This window comes from Aspergillus karnatakaensis (genome assembly GCF_047715665.1).
Source record: "Aspergillus karnatakaensis strain CBS 102800 unplaced genomic scaffold BJY04scaffold_17, whole genome shotgun sequence".
Classification (NCBI taxonomy): domain Eukaryota; kingdom Fungi; phylum Ascomycota; class Eurotiomycetes; order Eurotiales; family Aspergillaceae; genus Aspergillus; species Aspergillus karnatakaensis.
The window spans coordinates 444661-471214 of NW_027395729.1; the positions used below are offsets into that span (position 1 = coordinate 444661).

The 26554-nt window shown below is 52.5% G+C and overlaps 9 protein-coding genes across 9 annotated transcripts; 4 read left to right on the forward strand and 5 right to left on the reverse strand.

Moving 5' to 3' along the window:
• Positions 1-2213: 2213 nt before the first annotated feature.
• BJY04DRAFT_226923 (uncharacterized protein) lies at positions 2214-5203 on the forward strand (the record flags this gene model as incomplete). Its single annotated transcript, XM_073718520.1, has 7 exons — positions 2214-2789; positions 2849-2951; positions 3014-3178; positions 3238-3299; positions 3349-4075; positions 4136-4196; positions 4250-5203. Exons 1-7 carry the CDS (start codon positions 2543-2545, stop codon positions 5201-5203), a joined length of 2319 nt encoding a protein of 772 aa, XP_073572722.1. The 5' UTR covers positions 2214-2542.
• A 965-nt stretch (positions 5204-6168) lies between these two features.
• Positions 6169-9052, forward strand: BJY04DRAFT_206798 (oligoribonuclease; the record flags this gene model as incomplete). Its single annotated transcript, XM_073713761.1, has 4 exons — positions 6169-7183; positions 7236-7573; positions 7620-8033; positions 8534-9052. 4 exons carry the CDS (start codon positions 6169-6171, stop codon positions 9050-9052), a joined length of 2286 nt encoding a protein of 761 aa, XP_073572723.1.
• A 120-nt stretch (positions 9053-9172) lies between these two features.
• Positions 9173-11214, forward strand: pgmA (phosphoglucomutase PGM2). The gene is made up of 3 exons (XM_073710882.1): positions 9173-9385; positions 9440-9741; positions 9796-11214. Exons 1-3 carry the CDS (start codon positions 9333-9335, stop codon positions 11109-11111), a joined length of 1671 nt encoding a protein of 556 aa, XP_073572724.1. The 5' UTR covers positions 9173-9332; the 3' UTR covers positions 11112-11214.
• A 145-nt stretch (positions 11215-11359) lies between these two features.
• BJY04DRAFT_226929 (Gfo/Idh/MocA family protein) lies at positions 11360-13252 on the reverse strand (the record flags this gene model as incomplete). The annotated part of the gene is made up of 1 exon (XM_073718521.1): positions 11360-13252. The coding sequence occupies exon 1, from the start codon at positions 13166-13168 to the stop codon at positions 11360-11362; it is 1809 nt and encodes a 602-aa protein (XP_073572725.1). The 5' UTR covers positions 13169-13252.
• Positions 13253-13445: 193 nt separating this feature from the next.
• Positions 13446-15936, reverse strand: BJY04DRAFT_226931 (succinate dehydrogenase flavoprotein subunit; the record flags this gene model as incomplete). Its single annotated transcript, XM_073718522.1, has 5 exons — positions 13446-14923; positions 14999-15137; positions 15204-15554; positions 15605-15695; positions 15749-15936. The coding sequence occupies 5 exons, from the start codon at positions 15934-15936 to the stop codon at positions 13704-13706; spliced, it is 1989 nt and encodes a 662-aa protein (XP_073572726.1). The 3' UTR covers positions 13446-13703.
• Positions 15937-17685: 1749 nt separating this feature from the next.
• On the forward strand, positions 17686-19384 carry BJY04DRAFT_216997 (uncharacterized protein; the record flags this gene model as incomplete). Its single annotated transcript, XM_073715915.1, has 6 exons — positions 17686-17707; positions 17768-17861; positions 17916-18080; positions 18134-18195; positions 18256-18677; positions 19313-19384. 6 exons carry the CDS (start codon positions 17686-17688, stop codon positions 19382-19384), a joined length of 837 nt encoding a protein of 278 aa, XP_073572727.1.
• Positions 19385-21360: 1976 nt separating this feature from the next.
• BJY04DRAFT_186302 (putative beta-N-acetylglucosaminidase) lies at positions 21361-22749 on the reverse strand. The gene is made up of 2 exons (XM_073710883.1): positions 22012-22749; positions 21361-21921 (listed from the first exon to the last, which is right to left on the reverse strand). The coding sequence occupies exons 1-2, from the start codon at positions 22634-22636 to the stop codon at positions 21548-21550; spliced, it is 999 nt and encodes a 332-aa protein (XP_073572728.1). The 5' UTR covers positions 22637-22749; the 3' UTR covers positions 21361-21547.
• An 88-nt stretch (positions 22750-22837) lies between these two features.
• On the reverse strand, positions 22838-23331 carry BJY04DRAFT_186304 (uncharacterized protein). Its single transcript, XM_073710884.1, has one exon. The coding sequence runs from the start codon at positions 23220-23222 to the stop codon at positions 22902-22904; it is 321 nt and encodes a 106-aa protein (XP_073572729.1). The 5' UTR covers positions 23223-23331; the 3' UTR covers positions 22838-22901.
• A 14-nt stretch (positions 23332-23345) lies between these two features.
• BJY04DRAFT_226935 (putative RNAPII degradation factor Def1) lies at positions 23346-26508 on the reverse strand. Its single transcript, XM_073718523.1, has 2 exons — positions 25911-26508; positions 23346-25836 (listed from the first exon to the last, which is right to left on the reverse strand). Exons 1-2 carry the CDS (start codon positions 26200-26202, stop codon positions 23501-23503), a joined length of 2628 nt encoding a protein of 875 aa, XP_073572730.1. The 5' UTR covers positions 26203-26508; the 3' UTR covers positions 23346-23500.
• Positions 26509-26554: the final 46 nt, after the last annotated feature.

The following is a 26554-nucleotide window of genomic DNA, read 5'->3' on the forward strand; positions in this document are numbered from 1 at the left end:
GCCGATGATGACCGCAGAAATACCAAAGCAGAAACAAAAGAAGTTGTCAAGATAGTATGAAGTACAAGAAACGCGACGCAGAGACAAACAAAACAAGCACGACTTCTCCTTGTGCGATCTCGGGTATGAGATGCAGGGTGTTGCGGGTGAGGAGGAAGGAAGAAGAAAAAAGAGAGAGAAGATTTTATAAAGACAAAAGCAAGCAGGATCTAACACATTCACTTAATGTGAGAGCAAAGATGTCTGAGTTGTACCCAATCAGCGAGCAGTGCTATGCAGGCGTTTTGAGTGATTATCAAGGTAGCATTGTGAACCTGTGGTGTGCAGAGTGCCCTGTGGGCCCGACCACCATGCAGTTGTGGCGGGGATAACTTGGATTGTCTTTTTCTGTAATTTAACCCCTGACAGAAAGAGAGATTTCCATAAGTACTATGTGATCAATAACGCGGTTGTTGGAAGCCGCAAAAGATGGCAGCATCAAACATAGGGCAAAACTCCAGAATCCCGGGGTTTCCCCACGTCGGAGGCCAGTCCAACAAGGGAAGGTCTTCAACAGCTGGACCCAGCTGCTCGGTTCTAGATCGCAGGATAAAGCTGCAATGGATACCTTTTTGTTAATTTCGCGTTGTAGTGGGGGAAGAAAGCTACAACCATAGCTCTAAGGTGCCAAACCCAGTAGTCAAAGCGGATAGCCATGGAGGTCTGAACAAAGCCCTTGAAGAGATCGTTTTCTTGTATCCTCTGTTGCTCTCGTCATATTTCCACCCGCGATCCTACACATAGCTAGGGGCCATCGTGTTAAGGTAACAAGAAAAGAAGCACACACAGTGTGTGCTTCTATCTGCTGAGAAGGAAGAAACCAGGCTGTACTAACTAGTGGCTGGTTGTGCCGATAAAGCCAAGCAAAATCAAGATTTATTGCCCTCTCTTGACTTCCTAGCATCGACTATCCTGTCAAATGTTTCTTGCCGATCGGTTCAGCCATGTCCCGCCAGTCTCTTTACATTCGAAGCCAACAGTACCATGGTCAAAGGACCAAGGTCTCGTGAACCAGCAGATAACTCCGGATCTGGAGCATGAAGCAAGCTGCCCAGGTGGACGTCGAAAGTCGTCAAGCGTCTGGTGTGGATGTCGTTGTCGATCGGAGAATTCTCCCCGCAAAATACCGTAGGTATCTCCAGTTCACGTGGCCTTCACCGAGTCCACTCCGACCGTCGGTTACCCCCTACGCCACTTCAACTGACCATCAGACCTTCCTCTTCGAGTGCAACTCCACGGAGTAACTTGACCTGCAAGCAGCGATACCGTCTCTGACTGCGATGATCAGCACGCACAACAGCCGGGCGCACCATAGTTTGCCCAATCCCCGCACTACAAACAAGCTCCGACACGAAAGCTCCAGCTGACAGCGCCTCCGGCTCTCAGCGAGTCAGCAAACCATTAGGTAGCGCTTTGCGACGCCAATCAAACTCAAGGCTAGACCAGTCTCTGAACCTATCCATGGGGTCGTTCCGTTTAGGCCTGATCGGGCCAATGGCTGTGGGCTTGTCGATGCCTTGATGATCCTTCTCGAATCCCAAATTTCAGCCTCTGTCCTCCGCCAGGCAGACCGGGCAAACCTATCAGAGCTTAATTCGGGTATTGAATCTGGACTCGGAGCATACAAGTACAGAGTATAGTTGATTGAGATTTAATGTCCGATCAACAGGGCTCGTCTGTCTCTTTCGACCAACACGGCTCAAGAATGTGTTGAGCATTTGAGACTGCCACGCTTCAGATCAACAGATCAAGATACCGTAGGTCGACACAATTCTTGGCTCGATTCACGCAGTTCACACAGAACTCAATTCCTTAGCGGTCCTGGCCTGGTGATCCTCAAAGCCAAGGCTGCTCAGGCCTAACAAATTGATTCGGTATATGACTCGACAGATGGAACCCTCTAAGTGAGAATAAGCCACATACCAAGTCAGCCTCCCTCCCATCCTACAGGATACACTCCATCTCGTATCACGTCGTCGCCTAACTTGTATGGACGGGTGGTCAATCGGACTCGGAGTTGACCGCAAAGAAGTACCACAAGATCTGTCGCCCATTCAGAAAACATTGAAGTGTCGGTAGGTACTTTTGGAGTTCTGTCTTCGGTATCTTGCAGTATGTATAACGACATCACTGTCACCCCTTCCAGTTTCAGGTCTGTGAGACCGCCGCGAAAACGTGTGGTGGACGTCGTAATACGGGTAGCAGCAGCCAGTCAGTCTGTGCTTATAACTACTCTCAGAAAAATCTCACAAACAACATTCCTCTCTCTTCTCCGAAGCTCTAATGCAGTAGAATGTTAGAAGCTCCGCCTCCAGTCGCCATTCATCCATCCATCCATAGGTTCCAATCATACAGGTATGTTCCCAAAATGGTTAGTCTGTCACGTGTTCGCGACGAGCACAACGTGCCTTCCGAGACGGGATTATTGCTGTATCTCTCACACAACAGAGCTCAAGGACTTGGCTGCATATCGAAAGCATGCTCTCGGTAGCCTCTCCTGGCTATGGACTTGATTTACTCAGAGGGTCTGTCCGCCCAGCAGCTCCTCGAATCGGGTAAACCATTTGTTCCCTTCTCCAAGGTCTCGGTGCAGACACTCCAAGGCAAGTCGGACAAAGATGTCTCTGCTTGGCTTGAGGATGAGCTCCGCTGGGGCAGACCGTTTGTTATACGCGGTTTTGCAGAGACAGATGAGTGGCGTAAAGCTGGTTTGAATAGTGAGAGCCTCGCCGACCTGTCCGCCTCGGAAGGTATGTCTCAATTTCAACGTCAACAGAGTATGCGGGAACTAATCTGGCCATTGATTTAGCTATCCCGGTAAGAAACTGCCAAACGGGGAGGGACGTCAAAATGCGACTGCGCGATCTTCTGTCTCAAACGAATGATGCTGGGGCTGGTGAACGTCGAGGATTGTACGTCACTCAAGGGCCGCAAGAGCTATTTCAGTTACCATATCGAGCTAATTTGGCCCAAGCTTGTATGCAAAAGACTTGCATTGCCCACAGGAGTGGGTGAGATCCTTTGAGACGATACTACCGTCGGCTCTGAGACATCTCGGGTCTCTCGACTTGTTCCGAGTCCTGCCAAAGGAGATAGCTCCAGAGGTATTAATGGCCTATGTTGGAACACAGAATTCTTTGTGCGTGTGTTGCTCAACCGTTTCTACTATTCTCTTCTACTGACCCACAGCATTTGCAGCTCCGGATTCCACCGATGTTTCAGTGCCACCATCGCCGTCAATCTACTGGTTGAAGCGGAAGGTGTGTTCTAGATGTCCTCACTTCTCTGACCACTACTGAAGCGAAACAGGTAACAGTATAGGATCGATTTGCTTCGGTACCGATTCGAGTTCCCAGATGAAGTACGACGCGTTCATGGAGGAGCTTGGGAAATCCCCGCACACCGACTGGGCCAACATTCCTGTCACTGACCTATGGGCGGCCGGCTTTCCGATATATGTCACAGATCAACGACCAGGTGATCTCGTCGTATTTCCTGCAGCTACGGCGCACCAGATTTGGAATGTCAGCCCTATGGTTGCGAGGGTGGTTTGGAACATTATGCACACTACATCGATCACGTCTTTCTTTGACTACGTGGAACCGTCGTATCAACAAAAATGCCATACCGACACAGGGCGAGTTTCTCTGATTCCACTCCATGCGCTCCGGAGTCTACCTACAGGAAGAGCCTTTTTGCCTAGTGTAGAGGAGAAGTTTCTACTGGACATTTTCCACCGAATGGTGGAGGATGAAGATACTGGGCAGGATTCAACACTAATCAACCTTGTGGACACTCAAGGCGCGGTCGTTGAATGCAACTTTTGCGGACTCACAATCTGGAATCGCCACTTACATTGCGAGGAGTGCGGTGACTTTGACCTATGTCTTACATGCTTTGTTTCTGGCAGAAGCTGCAGGCATGCTGCCAGTTATACGTTGGTTGAGCTGATTCCGCGGCCCCGATGCCTGGAGATCGTACAGGCAGCGGCACGCCGGGTTGGACGTAGACACTCTCAGTCAACTAAGGCATCAGAGTATGTTTCCCTTTCAATTCAACAATACTCTTATGGCACATCATCTAACAGTCCTTGCAGTCAAAGGTCCATTGGGGCTGTCGCGGTTGCAGCGATGCGTGACCGACAAGAGACCGGACCAGTATGGCAGCTCACCCCAGACGAATGCTTGCTGAGACTTACAGAAATCTATAGGAACGATTGTGTCATTTGTGCCGTGATAGTCATCCAGCGTGGAAAGGAATCACATGCAACGAATGCTCAGCTTTTTTCTGCTTTCGAGGTCTGTATAGACATTTTGACGTCGACCTAATTCCGTTCTTGAAGAAAGGAGTCTCATGGCGTTGTCCGAAATGCGAGCAAAGGTGCAACTGTCGTTGTTGTCACTTTCGCCAACCATATGAGAGTAAAGACAAACCGGTACGAGCCCGCATAAAGCCAATCGACCCTCGAGGGCGCCTCGGATTTGTCGACAACGTGTTCGATCAGAAAAGAGGCAAACGTGCCAGCTTAGCCGCAACATTGACATCCCCACAACCAGAACTGCCTGCCAGGGGGATCAAGCGGTCTCGAATGTCTACGGACGAGACTGAGGTAGTCAAGACACGGCAAAATGGCGGGACAACCTCGCTTTCGAGGGCCGGATCTGCAGCACGATCGATTTCCGATGCGCGTCCGACGAGTCATGCGACGTTGAACGGCAATTTTGCAGCTCAGGCCCCTACAACACCTTCTCGTGCATTTGACCCTCTCGGTCCATTTCGTACTGGGGGGCGAAACGAGACTCGAAAGGTAACGCCGACTCAAACATCACCTTATCCTTACCTACCTCCGCCGTCAGCATCTACAACAAAAGAAGGCACGATTATGTGCCCCACCCCTACACGGAGCAGTACAGAGAAGGTGCAAGAGAACGAGGAAAGTATCCATGATCTGGAAAAGAAACTAGAGTCGCTCCGCGGATACGCGGATGACCTCCTCGAGTTGTCCTTGGTGGACTCGCATAGGACGGTTTTGGAGCGAATATCTCAATTCGAGGCCGAAATCGAACGAAAGCGGAAGACTGATTTACTGCTAAGCAAGCTTCACAGTGACTTTCCTGACTTGGCAGATCTGGCAAGGGAAGAGGCACGACGGCGGGGGCTGTAGTTTCACCTTTGAGCATATATATAACTACTGAAACGTCTGCTACCTAATATTATTACATGTAGCTCGATGATTATACGATCTGAAATCTATATCGTCACTTGTCGAGGAGTGACAAGGTAAATTCTCTCATCACATTAAACACAATCAGGCCAGGTTACTCATAGACTTTGATACCGACGCCTTATCCTTCGAGTGGCAGTCTGGGTCAAGCTGGAGGCTACGAAAGGGCGAGTTCAAGGCGCTCAGTCATCGGAGAAAGAAGGCTGCTGTTAGAAAGTTCAAGCAACAAACTGACAAACTGATGGTCTGATAGCGTTTCCAATAAATAAAGGCTCCGTCACTTTGGAAAATAATGGTTCGAACCGGATGGTTCGCAGAAATCAAGGCGGGAGTGCGGCGTCTGGCGTCGATCCTCACCTCACCGATGCGGGCGACGACTTTCTTTTCTCCCACCACCAACCCGTCCAGTCTCTCCTTTCCCACTTCCCTCATGTGCTCATAAATAATCTGATCCCGAGATTGGTACGCCGTCACGATAGTCGAGGTCGAGTTCTTTCAGCTTCCAGCCTCCAGAAAGCTCACTCGCTCATTGTTGACGTCTTTCTGGTTGCTGGCTCGCCCCTCCTCCGGATCCTTGGCCGTTCCTCCTCTCCGCACAACAATCACTCGGTCGACCTGGCCTACTCGAGCAAACAAGATCCTACAGATTCAGACAAAAGCACAAGACGAACATCTAACTCGGCAAGTTCCTGAATTCTCCACCGGCGGCTCTCACGCGCTCAACAAACCCACCCACGAGGTAAGTTATCCTGACCGCCTCCCACCAGCCACCAGTTCTCCCTTGGCTAGTTCGTCGATAGCCCTATTTTTCTTCTTCCCCTCATTTCGATCGGTCGCTCTGAACTCTGAGCATTAACTGAGCTTTCTTCTCTAGTTTTACGCCTTTCCTTTTCCTCCTCCTCGTCATGCCATGCTTCAAAGGGCTTGCCGTTAGTATACATACCCCGGACGGACCGTTACCCGAACACTCGATTCAGCGCCAGTCCCGAGCCTCGCGCATAGCCTGCTACATCCCCGTTCCCCCGCCCAAGATCCCAGATAATGCCGGTGGAAAGCTTGAGCAATCGACCTTTGCCATCTCAATCACGCTCCTGAACCCCGGACAGGATGTGCCATACTCCACCCCGAAGCCGACGCCTGATAACCCCGCCCCGAAGCCTAAGGTTGTAGGAGGGCTGCCGGGGCAGACGGAAGTGCGGGGATTATACTCTAGCTCAGTCACGCCATATCAGGCACTGACGAACTCTGCCAACGAGACCGTCGCTGCTTATATCTACTTTGATGGGCGGCAGAAGGAGGAGGTTGCCACGCTGCTGCGGAGAGGGGAGGAGACATGGGTGAATTCTCGGTGGGTTAGTGTTCCCGACTCAGAGGGTGGTGGGCTTGCAGAGCGCGAGTTTTTGTTCCGTGAGGTTGGGCTGGAGCGCTGGTTGAATGGGCTGGACTTAGAGGGGAACAAAGACGCGGCGGCAAAGATCGAGCGGAGACGGCAGAAGATGGAGAAGCGGAGGAACAAACAAGGCGCTGATTTGGATATGGATGGCAAGGGAAAGAGAGACAAGGGGGTTTTGCGGTATGGTAATGATACCAAGTCACCTCTTGAGGATGTTTCGGACGATGACATGTCGCTTCCGAGCTCCGATGACGATCCTGTGCCGGAGTCGACTGGTCAGATCAAGGTCGCTCTTTTCCGGGTGCTCGCGTCGGGGGAGATCAAGCGGGGAGAGTACTCACCGCAATTTGATGCTCATGACGATGATGAAGAGGGCCAGGGGAATGGCGATGAGGAAATCGATCATACTACTAGCTTCGCGAAGCCTAAAACTCTCGATCCGAAGTCGATTAGCACGCAGACAGTGACCGGGATTGATCCGTCAGATAAACCGTATGCGATCTTTACCTTTATGTACCGTGGAGAGCGTGAGTCCACCTACACCCACTGCTGTTGACAAAACTGACGTTTTCCTACTAGGCCAACTACAGAAGATGGGAATCCTGAAGGACGCAAAGGTGCAGGAAACCCCCGGCTCCGTCAAACGTCGATCGCTACAACCCGATTTCTCGAATCTCGGCCCGCTCAAGCCTGGAGGAACGGTTGGGTTCTTGAACTTCCGAGACAATACCGAAGGTCGAAAGAAGGATAAGAAGAAAGGAATGGCCGATGACGATGACATGGACAGTGACGATGATGATGATGACCGGATACTGAATCAAGCGGATGAGGAGGAGGGCAAGGACGACGACCAGCATCTGTCTCCAGATGATCTCCGGCGGCAGGGCGAGCTGGCAGAAGGTGTGCGCCAGATCAAGGTATGCTTCTTTTCCAATTCTTGAGGCTGTGCAACTAACAGTTTAGCTTAAACGTCAACACTCGGCGGCGTCACTTGCCGGTAGCTCTCGACGGGAGACAGCAAGTCCTCTGACGACAGGAGCAACACCGACATCATCAAGCTTCTCTACCACCCCTCCGGCAGCAACGACAGCGACCTCAGCCCCGGCAGCCACCAGCGCGCCCGAACCTCAGCAGCCGAACACAGTCAACGGCGAATTCATCGGAAGTCCGCTGAAGAAGCAGCGCCCGAGCGTGTCGCAAGCAGACGAATCCTCCTTCCGACGACGAATGGAGTCCGGACTCTCACAACAGATCGGTGAGGTCCTAGGCATCGGCGACATGAGCGGGGATGGCACAAACACGGCGAACCCTCCGGTCGCACTGCCCCACGACGAGGGCCTGCAGTCTCCCAAGACGCTCAATCCACCTGACATTAATGTGGAAGAGGAGCTGTAGCGGCAGAATCTATTCTCATCTCATTTCTGAATCAACCTGACGACGTGACGGATTGGCGCAAGGGGCATGTTTGGCCCATATTGGAATCATTTTTGTTTATTTCGTTTGTGGCTGCTGGATGTATGGCTGTTTGAATGCGCGACGACCGAGCAGGAGGCGGACTGGATTGGCATTTGGCTGGCATTGAGGTCGGCTAGAGGCGACTCTTCATTGAAATACCAGACAGGATCGATCTTTAGAGGGATTGGGTATTCTTAAGCTATTACGTATGTATGTAATTTGGATGACTTCCGCAGCCGGAACTCTCTGCACAAAAAAACAAACTCACCTTTCATCTTGAACTTCAACCTTCCTTCTACAACACACTACATCTAGCTTACCCACCATGCCTCTCACACGCTCCACCGATCCCCTAGTCTGGATCGACTGCGAGGTTTGTCGCCCAAATTCCAACCGATAAACTACGAAGCTAACTCACTCAGATGACAGGTCTCGATCCGCAAACCGACCAGATCCTGCAAATCTGCTGCTTCGTGACCGACGCCAACCTCAACCTCCTCGACACGACCGGCTTCGAAACCGTTATCCACGTCCCCGATTCCGCCCTCAATGCGATGTCGCAATGGTGCATCGACACCCACGGCCGCACCGGCCTCACAGCCCGAGTCCAAAGCTCAACAGTCACACCCGAGAGCGCGGCGGCCGACCTCCTCTCCTACATAAAGCGATTTGTTCCGAGCCCGAGAACGGCGCTGCTAGCGGGGAATAGCGTGCATGCGGATCGAGCGTTCTTAGCTGTGGGACCGTATGCGAGGGTGCTGGAGTGGCTGCACTATCGGATTGTGGATGTGAGTACCGTTAAGGAGATGGTTAGGCGGTGGGGGTCCGACACGGTGGTGGAGGGAGTGCAGGGGAAGAAGGAGGTGCACGAGGCCCGGATGGACATTCTGGAGAGTATTGAGGAGATGAAGTATTACCGGAGCGTTCTCTTCAGAGACTAAACTGCTGAATGAGCTGGGATAGTCAGGGTGCAGGGGTAGATACGGCGTGGTTGGATGTGATGCGATGATTACACTATTTATTCTTCCCCCCACCATAGCAACTCAAAATCAAGCTTCATCTGTCTCTCTTGCACGACTAGCAGCCAATTGTCGGTGAACATTCGACCATTCTCCGTTCAACTGAGACAGCCTCTGCTATAATTACCCTGCCCTGTCCCCTCCTTGCCTTTCCCTTTCTCTTTTTCCTCGTTATCTCTCACCTCACCCAAGCTACCCCGCCATGTCGGTCCAGACCGTTTCCATCAAGCCCTTCGGCGACCAGAAGCCCGGCACGTACGTCAATTGCTCTTCCCTGGTCCTGGAAATACTCTGCTAATCTTGCTGCAGCTCCGGCCTCCGCAAGAAGGTCAAGGTCTTCCAGCAGGAGAACTACACCGAGTCCTTCGTCACCAGCACCATCCTCTCCATCCCCGAGGGCGCTCAGGACGCGTTTCTCGTCATCGGTGGCGATGGCCGCTACTACAACAAAGACGTCATCCAGAAAATCGCCAAGATCGGTGCCGCCTATGGCGTGAAGAAGCTCATTGTTGGCCAGAATGGCATCCTGAGTACCCCTGCCGCCAGCAACCTGATTCGCAGGAGGAAGGCGACGGGTGGTATTCTCCTGACGGCTAGCCACAACCCTGGTGGTGAGTTAGTAGTCTTGGAATAAAGAGCGAGAAGGCTAAGTGAGACTGTTACAGGCCCCGAAAACGACTTCGGCATCAAGTACAACCTCACCAATGGCGCCCCCGCCCCCGAAACAGTCACCAACAAGATCTACGAGGTCTCCAAGTCCCTCACCGAATACAAGTACATCGACCTCGACACCATTGACACAACCACAATTGGCACACGCACCTACGGGCCCCTGGAGGTCGAAATCGTGCACTCCACCGCCGACTACGTCGACTTCCTTAAGGAAATCTTCAACTTCGACCTCATCCGGTCCTTCCTCAAGAAACACCCCGACTTCAAAGTCCTCTTCGACGGCATGCACGGCGTCACCGGGCCTTACGGCGTCGACATCTTCGTCAACGAGCTCGGCCTCCCCGAATCCAGCACCCTCAACTGCGTGCCCAAGGAAGACTTCGGCGGCGGCCACCCAGACCCCAACCTCGTGTACGCGCACGAGCTCGTCGAAAAGGTCGACCAGAACGGCATCCACTTCGGCGCCGCCTCCGATGGCGACGGCGACCGCAACATGATCTACGGCGCAAACACCTTCGTCTCCCCCGGCGACTCCCTCGCCATCATCGCCCACCACGCAAAGCTCATCCCCTGGTTCCAGAAGCACGGCGTCGACGGCCTCGCCCGCTCAATGCCCACCTCCGGCGCCGTCGACCTCGTCGCCAAGGCCCAGGGCCTCAAGAGCTACGAGGTCCCCACGGGCTGGAAATTCTTCTGCAACCTCTTCGACAACAAGAAGATGAGCATCTGCGGCGAGGAGTCTTTCGGCACAGGCAGCAACCACATCCGCGAGAAGGACGGCCTCTGGGCGATCGTCGCCTGGCTGAACATCATCGCCGGCGTCGCGGAGCAGAAACCCAACGAAACCCCCAGCATCGCTTCCATCCAGGAGGAATTCTGGCAGACCTACGGCCGCACCTTCTTCACGCGGTATGATTACGAGAACGTCGACTCCGACGGCGCGAACAAGCTCATCGCCACCCTCTCCGAGAAGGCCGTCGAGAACCGCGACTCCTTCATCGGAAGCACCATCTCCGGCCGCAAGGTCATCGACTCTGGTAACTTCTCCTACACCGATCTCGATGGCAGCGTCGCCAAGAACCAGGGATTGTACGTCAAGTTCGATGACGGCAGCAGGCTTGTTGTTCGTCTGTCTGGAACGGGCAGCAGTGGTGCGACGATTCGTCTGTATGTTGAGAAGTACGAGGAGGATAAGAGTAAGAGCCAGGAGAAGACGCAGGATTATCTCAAGGATAATGTGGGCTTGGCGCTGGAGCTCCTGCGGTTTAAGGAGTTTGTTGGGAGGGAGGAGCCGGATGTTAAGACTTAAACATGTTATCTAGAGTCCTGACGGCGTGGCTTTGAGCTAGAGATCGGGATCTACGTATGTAGCATTGAGACGAGACATGAATGACTTGGTATTCGTATTCGTTGCTTTGCTGTTTCGTTATCGTAGACTCGTAGATTCATTACCTTCATGTGTCAAATTACCATCACCATTACCATTACCTTCAGCGCTCCTTGCTTGCTTCCTTTCCACCTCTCCTCACCTCACCTCTCTTCTGACTTCTGCAATGATTAAACCTCCAACCCAACACCCCCCATCCGTTCCCTCCACCACCCCTCCCACCCCAAAACCCGCTCGTCACGTCGACTCTCCTCCGCCGCAAAAACCACCGCGTGACTCCTCACCACCTCCTCCGCCGTACACCCCACGAACACCCTCTGCGCCCTCTCTCCATCCCACCCGTCATTCACGATAGCGTTGACAGCGCCCACGAAGCCCCGCGCAAGACCGTAGTCGCCGCCGCCGTGGGATTCTGCTTCTTCCGGGGGTGGGTTTGGGACGTTGATTGTTTGGGTTGTTATTGCAGATGAGGAGGAAGAGGAAGAGGAGGTGAAGGAGTGGATTGTTATGGAGGAGGAGGTGTAGGTTATTTCGCCGCGGGTGCCGTAGATGCGGCCGCGGCGGATGCATTGGGCTGCTGTGGGGGCGGTCATGTGGAGGGTTGCTGTGAGGCCTGGGTTGAGCTTTTTATTGCGGGGGGTTGTTGTTGAGGGGTGACGGTGTCGGGTATTTGTATTCGAAATTGGAGTTGATGTTGATGTTGATGGAGAAGGTGGAACAACATCCCAAGAAAGAACCACAACCTGATCGTCCACGACATCGTTATCACTCTCATACACGCAGCGACCATACCACGGTCGTTTCTTGATCTCCTCATCCGGTGTATCGGGTGTATAGTCCTGCGCCAGAGTATCGATGAGGTGTGCTTCCGCAGCCGAGATATCAATCTCACCCCAGCCACCGTCGTCTTTCGCGCCGTCCATTCCACCCTTGCTGAATTTGTCTGACGCTTCTTTTGGCAAGTAGTCTTCTATATCCGGGCAGACGATATCAACCGGCCATCCGGTTTCGCCTTTTCGGAGCTGGTTGTCGCGGTATACGCGGATGGACGAGTATATACACTGTCGCTCGATGGGGCAGGTTATACAGTTTGTTGCGGACCCTGCGGATGGGGGCTTCTGGTCTGGGCGGAACTGTGTTAGGTGGCCTGTTGAGTGGATGCTTCGGAGTCTGAGGGATCGCTCGGGGTTGCCTGTGCCTGGGCCAATGGCAGTAGCAGTAGTATCGTTGTTGGAATTGCCATTTGCGGTGCCAGTAGTGATTGAAGTAGCGGGTTTATGAACCGGCGCCTCGATCAACCACAGCAAGAAATCCACATCGTGGCAACTCTTCGTCAATAAACTCCCATCCCCAGCCGGCGTCTCTCGTCTCCAATTCCCGCGCACGTAACTATGTGCAAAGTGCCAGTACCCGACTGGCTCGGTATGCTCGACCGAGACAATATCGCCAATGACTTTATCTTCCCGCACCAGTTTCCGCAGGAGGAGGTTATGCGGCGAGTATCGCAGGACGTGGCCAATAGAGAAGATACTATTCTTCGCAGACGGGTTCTTCGCGCGCGCGGCGAGAACAGATAGGCAGTCTTGTAGGGACACCGCCAGGGGCTTTTCGCAGAGGATGTGTAGATCCAACAGGTTATTCTCTGCGAGGGCGGATAGGATAGTGATGTGTGTTTCGTCCAGCGTGCAAATTAAGAGGCCGTCGACTCCTGCGTCTAGCTCGTCGCTCGCGCCATTCGTGGATTGGATGCTCTCTCGTCTCTTCGTTTCGTAGTCGATCCACTCCTCCCACCCTTGGAACTCCTGCGATGCTTTTGGACCCTCAGAACCCCAGATATAGGCTTCGCCGAATGCGCGGCGCTTGTAGGGGTTTGGCTCGGCGATTGCGGCGATGCGTGCGGGGGTGGAGCGGGTGATTGCGCGGGCGTAGGCGTTGCCGCGGGAGCCAGCGCCGATGATGAGGAAGGTTAGCTGCTTCATGATGGAGTTCGAGACACTCGTCCTCCTGGATGAGAAGAGGTCTTACAAGACAAGGAGGAGGGGGTGGTGAAGCAGAGGGGTAGGTGAGGGGCTGAGCATAAGGTGGATTGTGAGGATGCGGGTTGGTTCGTATTAGATTCCGCATTCGGAAATGATGAGCGTTGGTGAGGCTTAAAATAGAACACATGTACGTATACACCGTGACTACTCTGTATGTTAGATGCATTGGTGCAGTCAGTTTAGTAACTATAAATATTGATGTTAGCTGTCTTGGTATGGCGTCTGTAAAGCCTGAGTCTCAAAGCTCTCGAAAATCGGAGATGACTTGGAGTCGATGGCCTCTTTTATCTTGAGCCGCGGAAAGATGATATCAAGTCGCCATGAGAACAGGCTGACTACGTTGAGTTAAATGAACTTCAAATTGAAGCGATCATCGCGATTGAATAATTTCCAAGGCAATGCTAGACTGAGAGATGTGCTGAAAGGCTGCTCTAGATTTCTATATACCGATATTTTTTCCTTATTCAAAAGCATCCTAATAACTCCTCTTGACAGGTAGCACGGTCTCACAATCGCTGTCTAACGTCTCCATCTTAACACCACGATACCCAACCTCGACATCTCGTCCAACGTCGTTCTGCCAGGTAAGCGAATGCTTCAACCACTCCTTATCATTTCGCTCGGGGTAATCCTCCCTCGCGTGGCTTCCACGACTCTCCTTCCGTGCCACAGCGGCCTTTGCTGTTTGAGCCGCACAAGTCAACAGGTTCCGCAATTCAAGCGTCTCAACCAGGTCAGAGTTCCAGATCATGCTCCTGTCTCCAATCCCTAGATCGTTGTTAAATGACTCTTGTACCTTGAAGACAGACTCAACACCTTGTAGGAGAGACTCCTCTGTCCGGAACACTGCAACGTCAGATTGCATCGTTCTTTGCAGCTCGTCGCGAATGATGGCCGTTGATTTGGGTCCCGTAGATGTGCGGATCTGGTGCATCTCGGCTATTGAGTCGTGTCCGATTGAGGAGTCTGATATAGAGGACGGTGACGATGAGTGAACGGGCATATTCGGCTCGTTGTGTTCGGCGATGTGAGCTGCAGCTGCACGTCCGAAGACGACGATGTCGAGGAGGGAGTTTGCACCGAGACGGTTTGCGCCGTGGACAGAAACGCAGGCGGATTCGCCGGCGGCATAGAGACCTGGAACGGTTTTCTCGACTGGTGTTGCGGATGGAGACGAAGAAGATGGCGGAGAGATGGCGAGGACTTGGCCGTGGTAGTTCGTGGGAATACCTCCCATGCAGTAATGCACTGTCGGAACAACAGGAATAGGTTCATTTGTGATATCAATGCCTGCAAATATACTCGCCGTCTCCAAGATTCCCGGCAAGCGATCGTGTATCAACTCCTTGGGAAGATGCGAAAGCTGAAGATTAATATACCCCTTGTCTGCACCACAGCCTCTTCCTTCCCTAATTTCCATGTTCATCGCTCTCGCCACGACATCTCGACTCGCTAGGTCTTTCGCCGTCGGTGCATATCGCTCCATGAAACGTTCGCCTTCACTGTTCAACAAGTAACCGCCCTCACCACGAGCACCTTCTGTGATTAGCACGCCAGCGCCGTAGATTCCGGATGGATGGAACTGGACGAATTCCATGTCTTGGTTTGGGAGACCGGCGCGGGCGACCATGGCGTTACCGTCACCTGTTGAGGTGTGTGCGGATGTGCAGGAGAAGTAGGCTCTGCCGTAGCCACCTAACAGATGCCTTCGTCAGTATAAAGTTTTCATCGACCGAATAGTCGGCACACGGATGCTACGCTCAGGCTTACCTGTGGCGAGTACGGTATTGCGGGCAAAGAAGCGATGCAGCGTCCCATCTTCCATTGAGAGGCAAACCACACCAACACACTTCCCATCTTCCATGAGCAAATCGAGGGCGAAGAACTCAACGAAGAAATTCGTATCATGCTATCGCAAGCCACGTTAGCGAGTCCTCTTACCTGCCTGATACCTTTTCAAGATGAGAGAACACACCTTCAAGGCCTCGCCATATAGCGCGTGCAGCATGGCATGCCCCGTCCGATCCGCCGCACAAGCAGTCCGATATGCTTGCCCTCCCTTGCCATACTCCAAGCTCTGCCCCCCAAGCGCCCTTTGATAAATTCTCCCCTCCTCAGTCCTCGAGAACGCCATCCCATACCCCTCAAGCTCGTATATCGCCTTCGGTGCCTCCCTCGTCATGTAGTGAATAGCATCCTGGTCCCCAAGCCAGTCAGAGCCCTTCACCGTATCGTACATGTGCCATCGGTAGTCGTCTTTTGTCATGTTACCGAGGGCGGCGTTTATTCCGCCTTGAGCGGCGACAGTGTGAGAGCGGGTTGGAAACTGAGATCTGTTTAGTGGTGAGATTAGTTATTTGTTTGTACGGGACTTACGAGCTTGGTGATGCATGCTGTCTTCAGGCCGGATTCTGTCAAGCCAACGGCTGCGCGGAGACCCGCTCCTCCTGCACCGACGACAATTGCGCTGGTTCTTGTGAGTTTCTCATCATTTCGTGGGTAGGTTAATGGGTGTTGTACTCATAGTGGTGGTCAAACAGCGGAGTGTTGAAATGCGGGGAAGTGTGGAGAGAGGACGTTGACGTTCTGGAGCCGGGTGTCGGTCGTAGCTTCCTAAATCGTGGACTTGAGAAGGAGCGGCTTGATAGAGAGACTCTCCGTCCAGCAAGCCGCGTGAAAGACTTCATTTTCGACTCGAATTGCAGCATTTGGATCACTTGATAAACATGAGAAGGAAGAGGGCATCTCGGAATGTGAATTGGAGTTTACGAGACGCTTAGTGCTTAGTATAGCCGAGGTTATCATTGGCCGTTAGCCGTCTCGGACTCGGAATTAGCTAGCTTCGGTCTTCTCCAGGCCTCTCTAGCCTCATTTTAGGTATGCAGGAGAGGCTATGTTGCTCTTGTTCACTGCTAGTATGAGCTCCTGGTGGCTGAGATATGCTCTTGTCCTTCACAAAATTGCCAGATTGCCATGCAGCCACAAATAAACAGTCCATGTCATGATTTGATGACCAAGCTGATCTGCGTCAAACACTCAACGATGATCCTCCTTAATCTATCCCCTTTGGGTTAATACGGTATATTTCAGCATGTTCAAATATGATAACTAGGGTAGTGAAGGAGCCAGGGTGAATACGAGACCTTTCTTCAAATCTGGAGCACTGCTGATTTTTGATTTAAGGGGAACGCGGCTTTCGCGATGGTCTGATGGACTCCGTCTCAGGGGACACGAGAAGAAGAGAATCATTGCTCTGCATTCTCGTTCCCGCGAGCCACCTTCGCGTTGAAAGGTCGACTTGTCCCACGGATCCAGACAAGCTACATACTGGCGAAATTGAAATCTATGGATCAACAGCGCAGCCAGCAAGTTCCCAAAGCCGAACATTAAGACCCAACCGCCAGAAAATCAAGATCAGCTCTATCAATCTGGACGAAGGCCTCTTCAGTCGGGAATGCCTCTTCAGTTTGGACAAAGGGAAAAGGATCCTCGAATGTATCTGGTTCTCCCACGCTGATCTCGTCTACCTCTTCACAATGTTCTGGTTCTGCTGACGTCGTCGTTCCCTCCTTCACATGGTTCCCCCATGCTCATCTCGCCATCTGCTCCTTCGGCTAGAAAAGCCTCGTCTGACAGTTCATCTTCCACTGAGCTAAGTGGCTCATTTGGCAGCTGTTTGCCTGTAACCCATATTGGAGCGTTTGACGATGATGATTCAGAGACAGTGGAATGAGTGATACTAGAAGATGATGGGTCCCCTGACTTGTGAAGCGATTCCTTGTCCTGGAGGAAATGGATGACAGCGGATCGGATGACCAAGCCAGACACCCGCTCTGGGACAGTCACTGGCTGAATACATCACGGAAATACGAGCAGTCTATATTCCAGACACATTAGAGCAGTGGACATTGTATATGTATTCTCTTAAGTCAACTATGTCTGGCTATGAGGTGCCTGCTTTATACTTGACCAGAATTGTCCCCTATTCTAATCTCTATATAGACTGCTTGCAGCGTGCCGATAGTGTAGAAAAATGCCCAGCACTGCCTGGGGCTGTCACGTGTACCGGTATTGACAAGAGAGATTGAGCTCTCGATCCCACATCTCTGGCAACATCCCCGCTCTTCGCTGCATCACCACGACATCCCCTCGAGACGTTCCCACGGCGCCCCCGCCTTTCGAGGGTGTATCCCTCCAAGAGCTTTTAGCTTCTGGAGAACCGTTCACCCCGTTCCCCGAAATCAATGCATATCAAGCCTTTGAAGGCATGACGAATGAAGAGATCTCCTGGTTAAATCTGGGTTCGAAACATGCAGTGAAGATCTATAGAGACCATACTGCCATGAATTCAGTCCATCTGTGTCGAAAGTTCTATCAGAGATGGCAAACCTTTCGTTGTCCGTGGGTTTGCCCACACACCCAACTGGCGCGCAGATCTATTGAACAGTGAATCTCTTATGAGACTCTCCAAATCCGAAGGTATGGTACTCAATGGCTTTAAAGAGTGATGGGTCCTGATTTTTGTTTCTTTCTGTATAGTGATTCCCTTAACGGACTGCGAAACCAACGAGAGAACCAATTTACCTTTGCACGATGCTTTGAAGAAGATATTCGAGGATGAAACTGGGGAAATGTACGTTTCCTGATACCATATCACTGAGCTTTTATTAACTCTATTCGATGAAAGCATCTACGCTAATGGCATAAAATGCCCACCTGACTGGGAGAACACACTAGATGCTGTGATTCCGTCCGCCCTGAAATATCTCGGATCTTCGGACCTCTTTTGCGACATGCCCAAGGAGATCCTACCTGATACACTGAGCGTATACTTGGGAAAGGAGATGTCGTTGTATGTCAATTTTCCTTATGAGGGGGATGCTTTCATAGCTAACAGCTGCATAGTCATGGTTTCAGGACAAGCACAGCCGCCACCATCTCGGTGGACTTGCTCGTACAAGAGAATCGTAAGTTCTAGCTTACAGCTACCTTTATATCCCTCGAAGATGACTTACTGACCCGCAAAGAACATACCCCAGGGACCATTCACTTCAGCACCGATACGGAGTCCCTGAAGGAGTACGGCTTGTTCGTGGGACAGCTAGGAAAGTCCCGACACACTGACGGTGCCAACATTCATCTTACTACCGCTGATCTTCGCACCGCCGGATCTCCGGTTTATGTCACAGATCAGCGACCAGACGATCTAGTTGTCTTCCCTGCCGCCACAGCCCATCAAACATGGAACCTTGGTAAGGTGACAAAGGTGCAATGGAATATGATGCACGCCACCTCGGTAGTGGCTTTCTTCCAGGATGTCGGACCCGCTTATCAACAGCACTGCCGCAGTGATGAGTATAGAGCATCTTTGATCCCCGTTTTCGGTATTCAAAGCTTGCATCACGACCGTGATGTAGCTCAAGTGCTGTTCAATGCGTTTCGATCAATGGTAAGAAGCGAGAAGACTAAGTACGAGTCAAGATTAAAGGTCTTAATTGTGGATACACGTGGACGGGTGGTGTTCTGTAACTTCTGTGGGGCATCTATTTGGAAACGACACCTGCACTGCATAGAATGCGCAGATTTCGATATTTGTCTTACATGCTTTGTTACAGGCAGGAGCTGCAAGCACATCTCGAGCTACACATGGAGGGAGCTGATCAGCCGTGACGATTGCCGCGGAATGATCAAGGAACTAGCTGTCGAGTTTGGGTTCAAGACGATACAACCCGAATCACCGCTACATTGTAAGACGCAGTGGTATGAGACATGGTCTTCATCGTAATCTGCGAGGCTTCGGTGCACATACGCTTGTTTTCGCGTACGAATGGAAGATTTGTGACCAACCACGCGTCTCCGTAGACGATCCGATAACCCAACATATACAGCATCATGATCCTGTGTCGAACACGCCTTGCCCACAATCACATAGATGCCCTGCCCACGGTGATCGACGGTGATGGTCGGGAGTTGGCTTGCCAGCCAATCTGCTGTCAAACGAGGCGCCCCAAGCACAGTTCGAGTGTGTGGGTCAAATAGAGAGAGCATTTTGTCGACAAGGTATTCAACTGACCAATCCGTTAGACGATCGGTGTAATGAGCGAACGGAACAATCTTCGTGGCTATCGTTGTGAGACGTTTGACGAAGATATTTGAAAATGAATCTGAAAGCGTGGTAGGTTCAGGCCAGCGAGAAACTTTAGCTCCGAGCAAATATGAGCGGAATACGGTGTAAACCAATAGAATCGTGACGGCAGCAGTATATATGGATGATAATATAACTTACCTCGTGCATTAAGGCTAAAACCGAGCCTTTTCGCGCTTGTCGATTCAGGTATTGGCGTCAAGAGGCGTGCATATTCTTCTTCAGTGAGATCAGGTTCGTCTGCTTCTTCAGTCGGGACACGGATATGGTTCAAGCCCTTCGCGGCGCAGAAGACAACATAGACTCGTCAAATTCGAGTCATGCCCAATCTGCGGAGGTTTCCCGCTTGAATCGAGACCTCCGCTCCCATATATACGGGATGGCGTTGTGCCACTTCATTTCCGCCTCGTCTTACCTCGTATCTTGAAGTAGGAAAGTGGAGAGAGCGCTTCTTGAGCCCCTGAGTCAAGGCGTGTACCTGTCCGGAACCATGATCAGCACTATAAACACGATTAGACCGGTTGTGCCTTGCTTATAAGACGCCAGGCAAACTGCATCTTGGATCGAGGCCAGAGCTCTCTTCTCATCGTCAAACCATACTTGAAGCTTCAGTACACTCCCACGAAACGATTACTGAAAGCGAGAGCTGCCAGGAGGATGTGAGACTTGCTTCCCTCGCTCTCAATCCTCAATTTCAGCGCATCCTCACTTCTTGAAGGAGCCGTGACCTCGCTGAGACCCTCGTGTCCCTACTTGGCTTCGTATCCTCTAGGATTTGAGGCGCCTCCGAACCAACTGCCATCAGCTCTGGGGCTCCGCTACAGGGACTCTACGAGCGTCGAGCCTGAGAGATCCTTCAAACACGACATCTTCTTGAAAAGGCATTGATCACTGGAGTACCAGGATATAAAACGCGAGGAAGTTCCTCTTCATCACTCAAGACCAACCAAACTCAATTGATCCACTCCTTCAACCAGCTCTCCAGTTATCCACTCCTTAAACCAGCTCTCCAGCTATCCATTCTTTCAACCAAACTCAACCACCATCCAGTCTCTACCACAACAACCATGCATTTCACCAAGACCACCATCTTTCATACCCTGACCGCTCTCCTCCTCTCAGCCCATCTCACTTCAGCCGCTAGCTCCCTCCCCGACTGCCCCGCAAAGTGCATCGAAACAATCCCCGTCACCTTTCTATGCGACGACCTCCCCGCCGGCCTCGACGACGCAGGATGCGTCTGCAGCGCAGTGAGCACCTCCGACCAGTACTACTGCGTCGAGGACTGTGCCCTCCCCGACCAAAAGGCCTACGCCATGACTCTTCCACCTATTTGCCGTATCGACTGGGGCGAAGCCCTTACCGATGAAGAGGTCGAGGTTGTGAGTGAGCAGATGTTTTCCACGGACGACTGGAGGACGTTTGTTGATGGGGAGACGATTGTAGAGTTGCATGGTGGGAAGGGTGGAGATGGTAAGGATGATTCTAAGGGTGATTCCAAGGATGAATCCGGGACTGATGACGAGGCTGAGGCGGATGCCGAGGGGGGTGCTGATGATGACGAGGGCGCAAGCGACGGCGATAACTCGAACAACGAAACGGCAAATGCAACTAGAGAAGAGGAAGGCGAGAAGGACGCAGCTGCGGGACTCGTCGTGCCTGGTTTTGCAGTCATCGGGGCGGGAGCAATGCTTGCTCTGTTCTTCTAAAGACCGGGTGGCTTCGCTCATTGCCTGGCTCTTACGGTGCCAGTTCAGCAACTATTCTGAAGGAAGGCTAATCTCGAGCCGACAAAAGCGTTCTCATTAGTATAGGCCGATCATCACAGCCAATTGCGTCTGTATCGGAAATCGTTGCACCGTTGTTTGAGGCGGGTATCTCGCTTCGTCTTATGTACTTATTATTAGTCCTTCTGTATCAATTTCCGCACTCTAATATATGTTTCAAAATCAAAATACTACTAGTTATAATATCCACGCCATTTCAGTTTCCATAGAGATAGGGGAAATAAAGTGAGGTTTACTCCTAGAGAGAGGTACATACAGCCAGCCAATCCACCAAAGCACCCTCTACCTATAGAATAGTCCTAACCCGTAGGTCACCTACCCCAATCCTTCTGTCTATCTAGACAAACACAAATCCACTCCCCTTTCCATAATCACAAGATAAAAACCTCACAAAATCCTCCCCTCCGTATACCCCCCTCTCCAAACCCCAAACCCAACCCTCTCATAAAATCCCTCCAGAACAACCCAATCGACAAAAACCCCCTGCACTCCCCTCCTCTTCAAATCCGCAACCGCATGCGCCACAAGCGCCAGTCCCACGCCTGATTTCCTGCGATGGTCTTTATCAACACCCACGCAGCCAATAAGACCTGTATTGGCCCCACAGGTCACGGGCATCGCCCAGTTGGATTTTAGAATGGGGGAGGTGGGAGGGAGCATGAGTGTCCATGCGACTTGAGTTCCGGAGGGGTCGAAGGCGGCCATTATGCAGTCTGGGTGGGTGGTTGGGGGGAGGGTGTGGTAGGTTTTTACCCAGTCCTGTTGTATATGGATCAGCTTGTTCCTGTTCATATGCAAGAGAGTAGAAGATAAATGCAAAGGAGGAGTCAAGAGGTGAAAAAAACATACAGCGTTATCTGCAAAATTCCTCTCCTGCCCCCTCAAACACTCCTCATACCCGCTCTGCTCCAACGCCGCAAATCTATACCCTGCGACCCGTGCTCGGGAGACATATTCCTCTTTGATGCTGAAATCAGAAATGTCCTGGTATAGATCAACGGATCGTCCGATCTTGGGAATAAATCCGTTCTTCACGAAGAAGGCGTAAACACCCTCGCCCAGGGACTTGGGGATGCCGGGCCAGAAGCGCGGGAATGTACTGCCGATGTTTACGATGGGTTCTGGTTCATTTTCAAAAGAGGATTTGAACTGTTGGAGGGAGTGTGAGAGGAGGAGGGAGCCGATGCCTTGGTGTTGGTAGTCTGGGAGGACGGCGATTACAGAGATGGTGCTGGTAGATTTTTTGGAGGTGTAGGCAAGGAGGAAAGCGATTATTGTTGAGTTTGACTCTGGGTCTGTGTCTGTCTTTGCGGGTTTGCGGGCTGTGAGGTGGTGGGCGTTTGGGGTTGGGAGGAGAACTTCCAGGTGGGATTTTGGGAGTGGGTATGTTGGGAGGGCGGTGGTCCAGATTCGGTGTATGGCGTCGAGGTCGGTTTCTCTATTGAAGAGGGAGATTCTGATAGATGGGTTGGACATGGTGATGGTGGTGGTGATGAGTGAGGGGTTGCGGCTCTTCAGGCGGGGAATTGGTTAACCCAGTGGATGGTGTATAACTATTTTATTGCAAGGGGGTTGATTGAGTCAACAACATACCTTCACTTACTTTACGAGGAAGAGTGCTCGTATTTATAGTTAGTTGTGGTGCTGGAGAATACTCAGCTGACTGAATCTGATGCTACCCAAGAGCGTTTAATATATTTTGAGCGAATGCGGGAAAGCTTCAGCTACATGGTACAGATAGTTACTGAACATTCAACATGTTACATCTTACAAGAAACATCACAACGCCCAAATCAATTGATTCGTGTCGATTCCCCATTCCCATTGCCGTCCCAACCCAGTTGTTTTGCATGGATGTAGTCCCAATTGTCCCAAATATGTAGTACAGGAAAACGCGAAATATGCGAGACAGAAAACGAAACGAATTTTTTTTGTTCAAGAACCTGATATGGAAGAGAGGAGAAAGAAAGAAACGTAAACACCGCAAAGAGACAACGAAGAAGCAGATCAGATAGGAATATTGGCCCAAATGTTTAGGTATGAGAACGCTTCCCTCCCTCATTTCAGTACATCATAACCACAGTCCGGCATGAAGGATGATAAAACGACAATTGCAACGCGCAGGTTCCAAGCGACTAAGGGAAAAAAGGAATCCAGCCAAGCTCCCATCGAGAGTAGAGATTACACATTTGAGAGTAGGGGCAAATGAACATAAACCGGTAAAAGAAACACACCCCCAATGAACTATAAAATTTTAGAAGTCCACGGATCATTTCGCCCTAACAAGATATGAGAGGAAAGAAGTATCATTCACCCGGGAAATTGTAACGTCATAATTCTTTAGTGGCCGTAATTGCCTCCCCAGCCGCCGCGTCCAGTGTTTCCGTAGTAGTTGCTGAAGCCGCCAGCGCTGTAGTTACCATAACCGCCCGCCTGGTGGTGAGCCTGGCTGCCCGCGGCCTGGTGGCCACCGAGACCGCCCAATCCACCGTACTGAGGGTTCAGGTGAGGGTAACCGCCGAAGCCCTGTTGAGCCTGCTGGCCCTGGAGCGGGGGAAGACCGGTCTGACTCTGCGACTGGCCAGGGGTGTTGGCGGCGGAACCGGGGCGGTTAGCCTGGGAAAGCGAAGGGCTGGGTCCGCCAGTCTTGGAAGAGTCGTATGTCTTGGTCTCCTCCGCGGACACGGGGGTCTGCTGGGTGATTGGCTGGTTCTGGCCGAAGCTGCCCTGGCTGCGACCGAAGACGTCGGTCATACCAGTTCCGAAAGCGTTGGAGCCCGCAGCGGACTGCTGGCTCTCAGACGGTTGGGCTGATCCAGTGCGGCCACCATAGACCGAGTCGCGGCCAGGAATGCTCTGATTGAAGCCTCCAGCAGCGGCAGGGGATGAAGAGTGATCATAGTTGAAACCACCGTGGGGCTGACCGTAAATGCCACCCTTGCCGCCGTATGGACCGTACTGACTACCGTAGCCGTACTGAGAGCTGTGAGGCATGTACTGGTCCTCGTAGCGGCGAGCGTCATCGTACATGGGGCGGGCGCTGCGGCCGTACTGCTGGTTCATGTACGAAGCATAGTGGGGGTTTGAGTAGTATGGGTATCCGTAACCATAGCCGTGAGCACCCTGGCCAGGAATGTGGTGAGCGGCGGGTGTTTGGTTGGCTCCAGGAAGAGTGGGGTTAGGAGTAGTATGGCCGCTGTTGGGAGCTTCAACATGTCCGTAGCGGCTGGGAGGCTGGGAGGTGGGGACCTGAGGCTGGGCTTCAGCACCAGACACGCCGAATCCAGCAGCACCGCGCTGTCCGAGCGAAGCGTCCTGGGACTGGCCGTAGTTATAGTAGTTGTAGGGAAGACGCTGGTCACCGCCGGCGTAGAAGGGAGAAGAGGAGAAGTCGCTTCCGGAGGTGGCAGTCGGCTGGACAGGAGCCTGGTTGGCAAACGGCTCCTGAACCTGTGGCTGCGGCTGGGTAACTTGCTGCATGAAGGGATCGTAATGCTTCTGAGAGTCGGTATAGCGAGCGAAATCGGAGAAGGAATTATCAGCCGCGCTGGCTTGAGGAACAGGAGGAAGACCGGGGGCAGGACGGGCGACGGTAGGAGCTTCGGTAGGAGCTTGAGCTTGTGTAGACGGAGGCAGCGAAGCACGAGGGGCGACTGGAGAATGCTGAGGAGGTTGGGCACGGGTCTCGGTATCTTCCCTGTGCTCATCAATGTCAATGTCGGCGGCATCGCCATTCAGGCCCATGCTGCCAAACTGCACAGCAGCGCGGTCAACGGCGTGGTTTCCAGGCATGACAACAGCCTCCTGCTGCTCCATAACCCGGCGCTGAGCTCCAGGGGTGCGGATGCTCTGCTTGAGCGCACTGCTGGGCAAAGCACTGGCAGTAGGCCGAGCGGGAGTCGAAGCTGCGGCGATGCTGGGATCAATGGTGCTGCCAATGGTGCTGGCAGCGGTGGCGCTCGGGACGGGGGGAGAGACATCAGGGATCTGCGCGAGGTTGTTCTTGGTCAAGTCGTCCTTGGCCGGAGCGATTTCAGCAGATGGAGGTGTAGCAATCTGTGGCTCTTCAATCGGCTGAGGAACGGCAGGAACGATGGGCACGGGTGCCTTCTCGGTGGTAATAGGGATAGGAACAGGAGGCGGGACTTGAGCGGGTGCTTCTTCGGGCTCGGCAGGCTTCTCTTCGGGAACGTGAGCGGGAGCAGGCTGTTCAGCAACTGCAGGAATAGGGATGGGAGCTGGAGCGGCCGGCTTCTTCTGCGGAGGAGGCACTGCTGGTTTGGCAAACAATGATGCCCAACCCTTCTTAGTACCTTCGGTCGCAGCAGGAGCCGCAGGAGTCTCCGTTGAAGTGGTAGCTGTTTCAGGAGCAGTTGTCTCAGCGGCAGGTGTGGCATTCGTAGCTGGCACGGAGTCGGCGATGGGAGTGATCTCAGCAGGAAGGGATGGCTTCTCTGTGCGTGTTCCGTTGGCAGCAAGAGCACCAGCCCGGCCACCGCGACCACCACGGCCACGATCACCACGAGCGCGACCGCGGCCTTCGAATCCGCCGCGCCCACGTCCTCCTCGTACGGCGGTTGCAGCTGGCTCTGCCGGGGTGCTCTGTACCTCCTTTGGTTTAGGGCGGCTCCGATCAGTCGTCTTCTTCTTCACTTCTCCCCACTGAGAGACGTTGCCTGTTCAAAGAATCCAGTTAGCATACAAACACGCAGCTAGACCACCAATTGAATCGGACAACAGGTAAAAGTACCTTCGCTGATGCGATCAATTGCCTGCTCTAGGTCACCATCGGCATCTTCCAGAGCGAAAACTAAGTCCTCGTCTGTCCAGTCTGGGAACAGCTCCTTCAGCAAAGGCAGAGTGTCCGAGTATTTCTTCTTCATCTGACCAAGCTCTCCTTCGTCGTCGTATGCGGGCTCTGAAACGTCAGGCTTTGTGGATCTGCTGCCACCTCGACCACCTCTGGAGCTGTAACCGCCACGGCCACCACGGGCGGAACCCCTGCCACGGGTGGCAGAAGGCCTCGATTGAACTTCAGACATGATGTTGTCGATGAAATCTCTGAATCTCCGGTTGGGAGAGATGGGATAGAGCTCGAAGGAGTCCAAGGAAGACGGAAGGGAGAAAATAAGATGCGGCGAGTGGGAGGAAAAAAGCGGGTAAAAAGAGGTTCGTTAGTGTTGTCGTCCTCCGTAACGATTCACAGATGCAGCCTCACGCGAGTGGCAGCACCAGAGCACGGGGGAAGGAGCCGCGTGGGATTGAGATCGAGAGAGAAGAGGAATTGAGGGTTGAAGAGGAGGAAGTTGTTGCTGAGAGGAATGGGGGGGTGGAGAGTTGAGTCTGAAGGGAGGAGAGGGAGGTAGGAGGAAGAAATGAGGTTTTCAGTGGAGG

Coding starts and splice junctions, on each gene's coding strand:
- pgmA (XM_073710882.1), top strand. CDS start 9,333: ATGTCGGTCCAGACCGTTTCCATCAAGCCCTTCGGCGACCAGAAGCCC. Junction 9,386..9,439: donor GGCGACCAGAAGCCCGGCAC/GTACGTCAATTG, acceptor ATCTTGCTGCAG/CTCCGGCCTCCGCAAGAAGG. Junction 9,742..9,795: donor GGCTAGCCACAACCCTGGTG/GTGAGTTAGTAG, acceptor AGACTGTTACAG/GCCCCGAAAACGACTTCGGC.
- BJY04DRAFT_186302 (XM_073710883.1), bottom strand. CDS start 22,636: ATGTCCAACCCATCTATCAGAATCTCCCTCTTCAATAGAGAAACCGAC. Junction 21,922..22,011: donor GAGGAATTTTGCAGATAACG/CTGTATGTTTTT, acceptor TCCATATACAAC/AGGACTGGGTAAAAACCTAC.
- BJY04DRAFT_186304 (XM_073710884.1), bottom strand. CDS start 23,222: ATGAGGGAGGGAAGCGTTCTCATACCTAAACATTTGGGCCAATATTCC.
- BJY04DRAFT_226935 (XM_073718523.1), bottom strand. CDS start 26,202: ATGTCTGAAGTTCAATCGAGGCCTTCTGCCACCCGTGGCAGGGGTTCC. Junction 25,837..25,910: donor AATTGATCGCATCAGCGAAG/GTACTTTTACCT, acceptor TTCTTTGAACAG/GCAACGTCTCTCAGTGGGGA.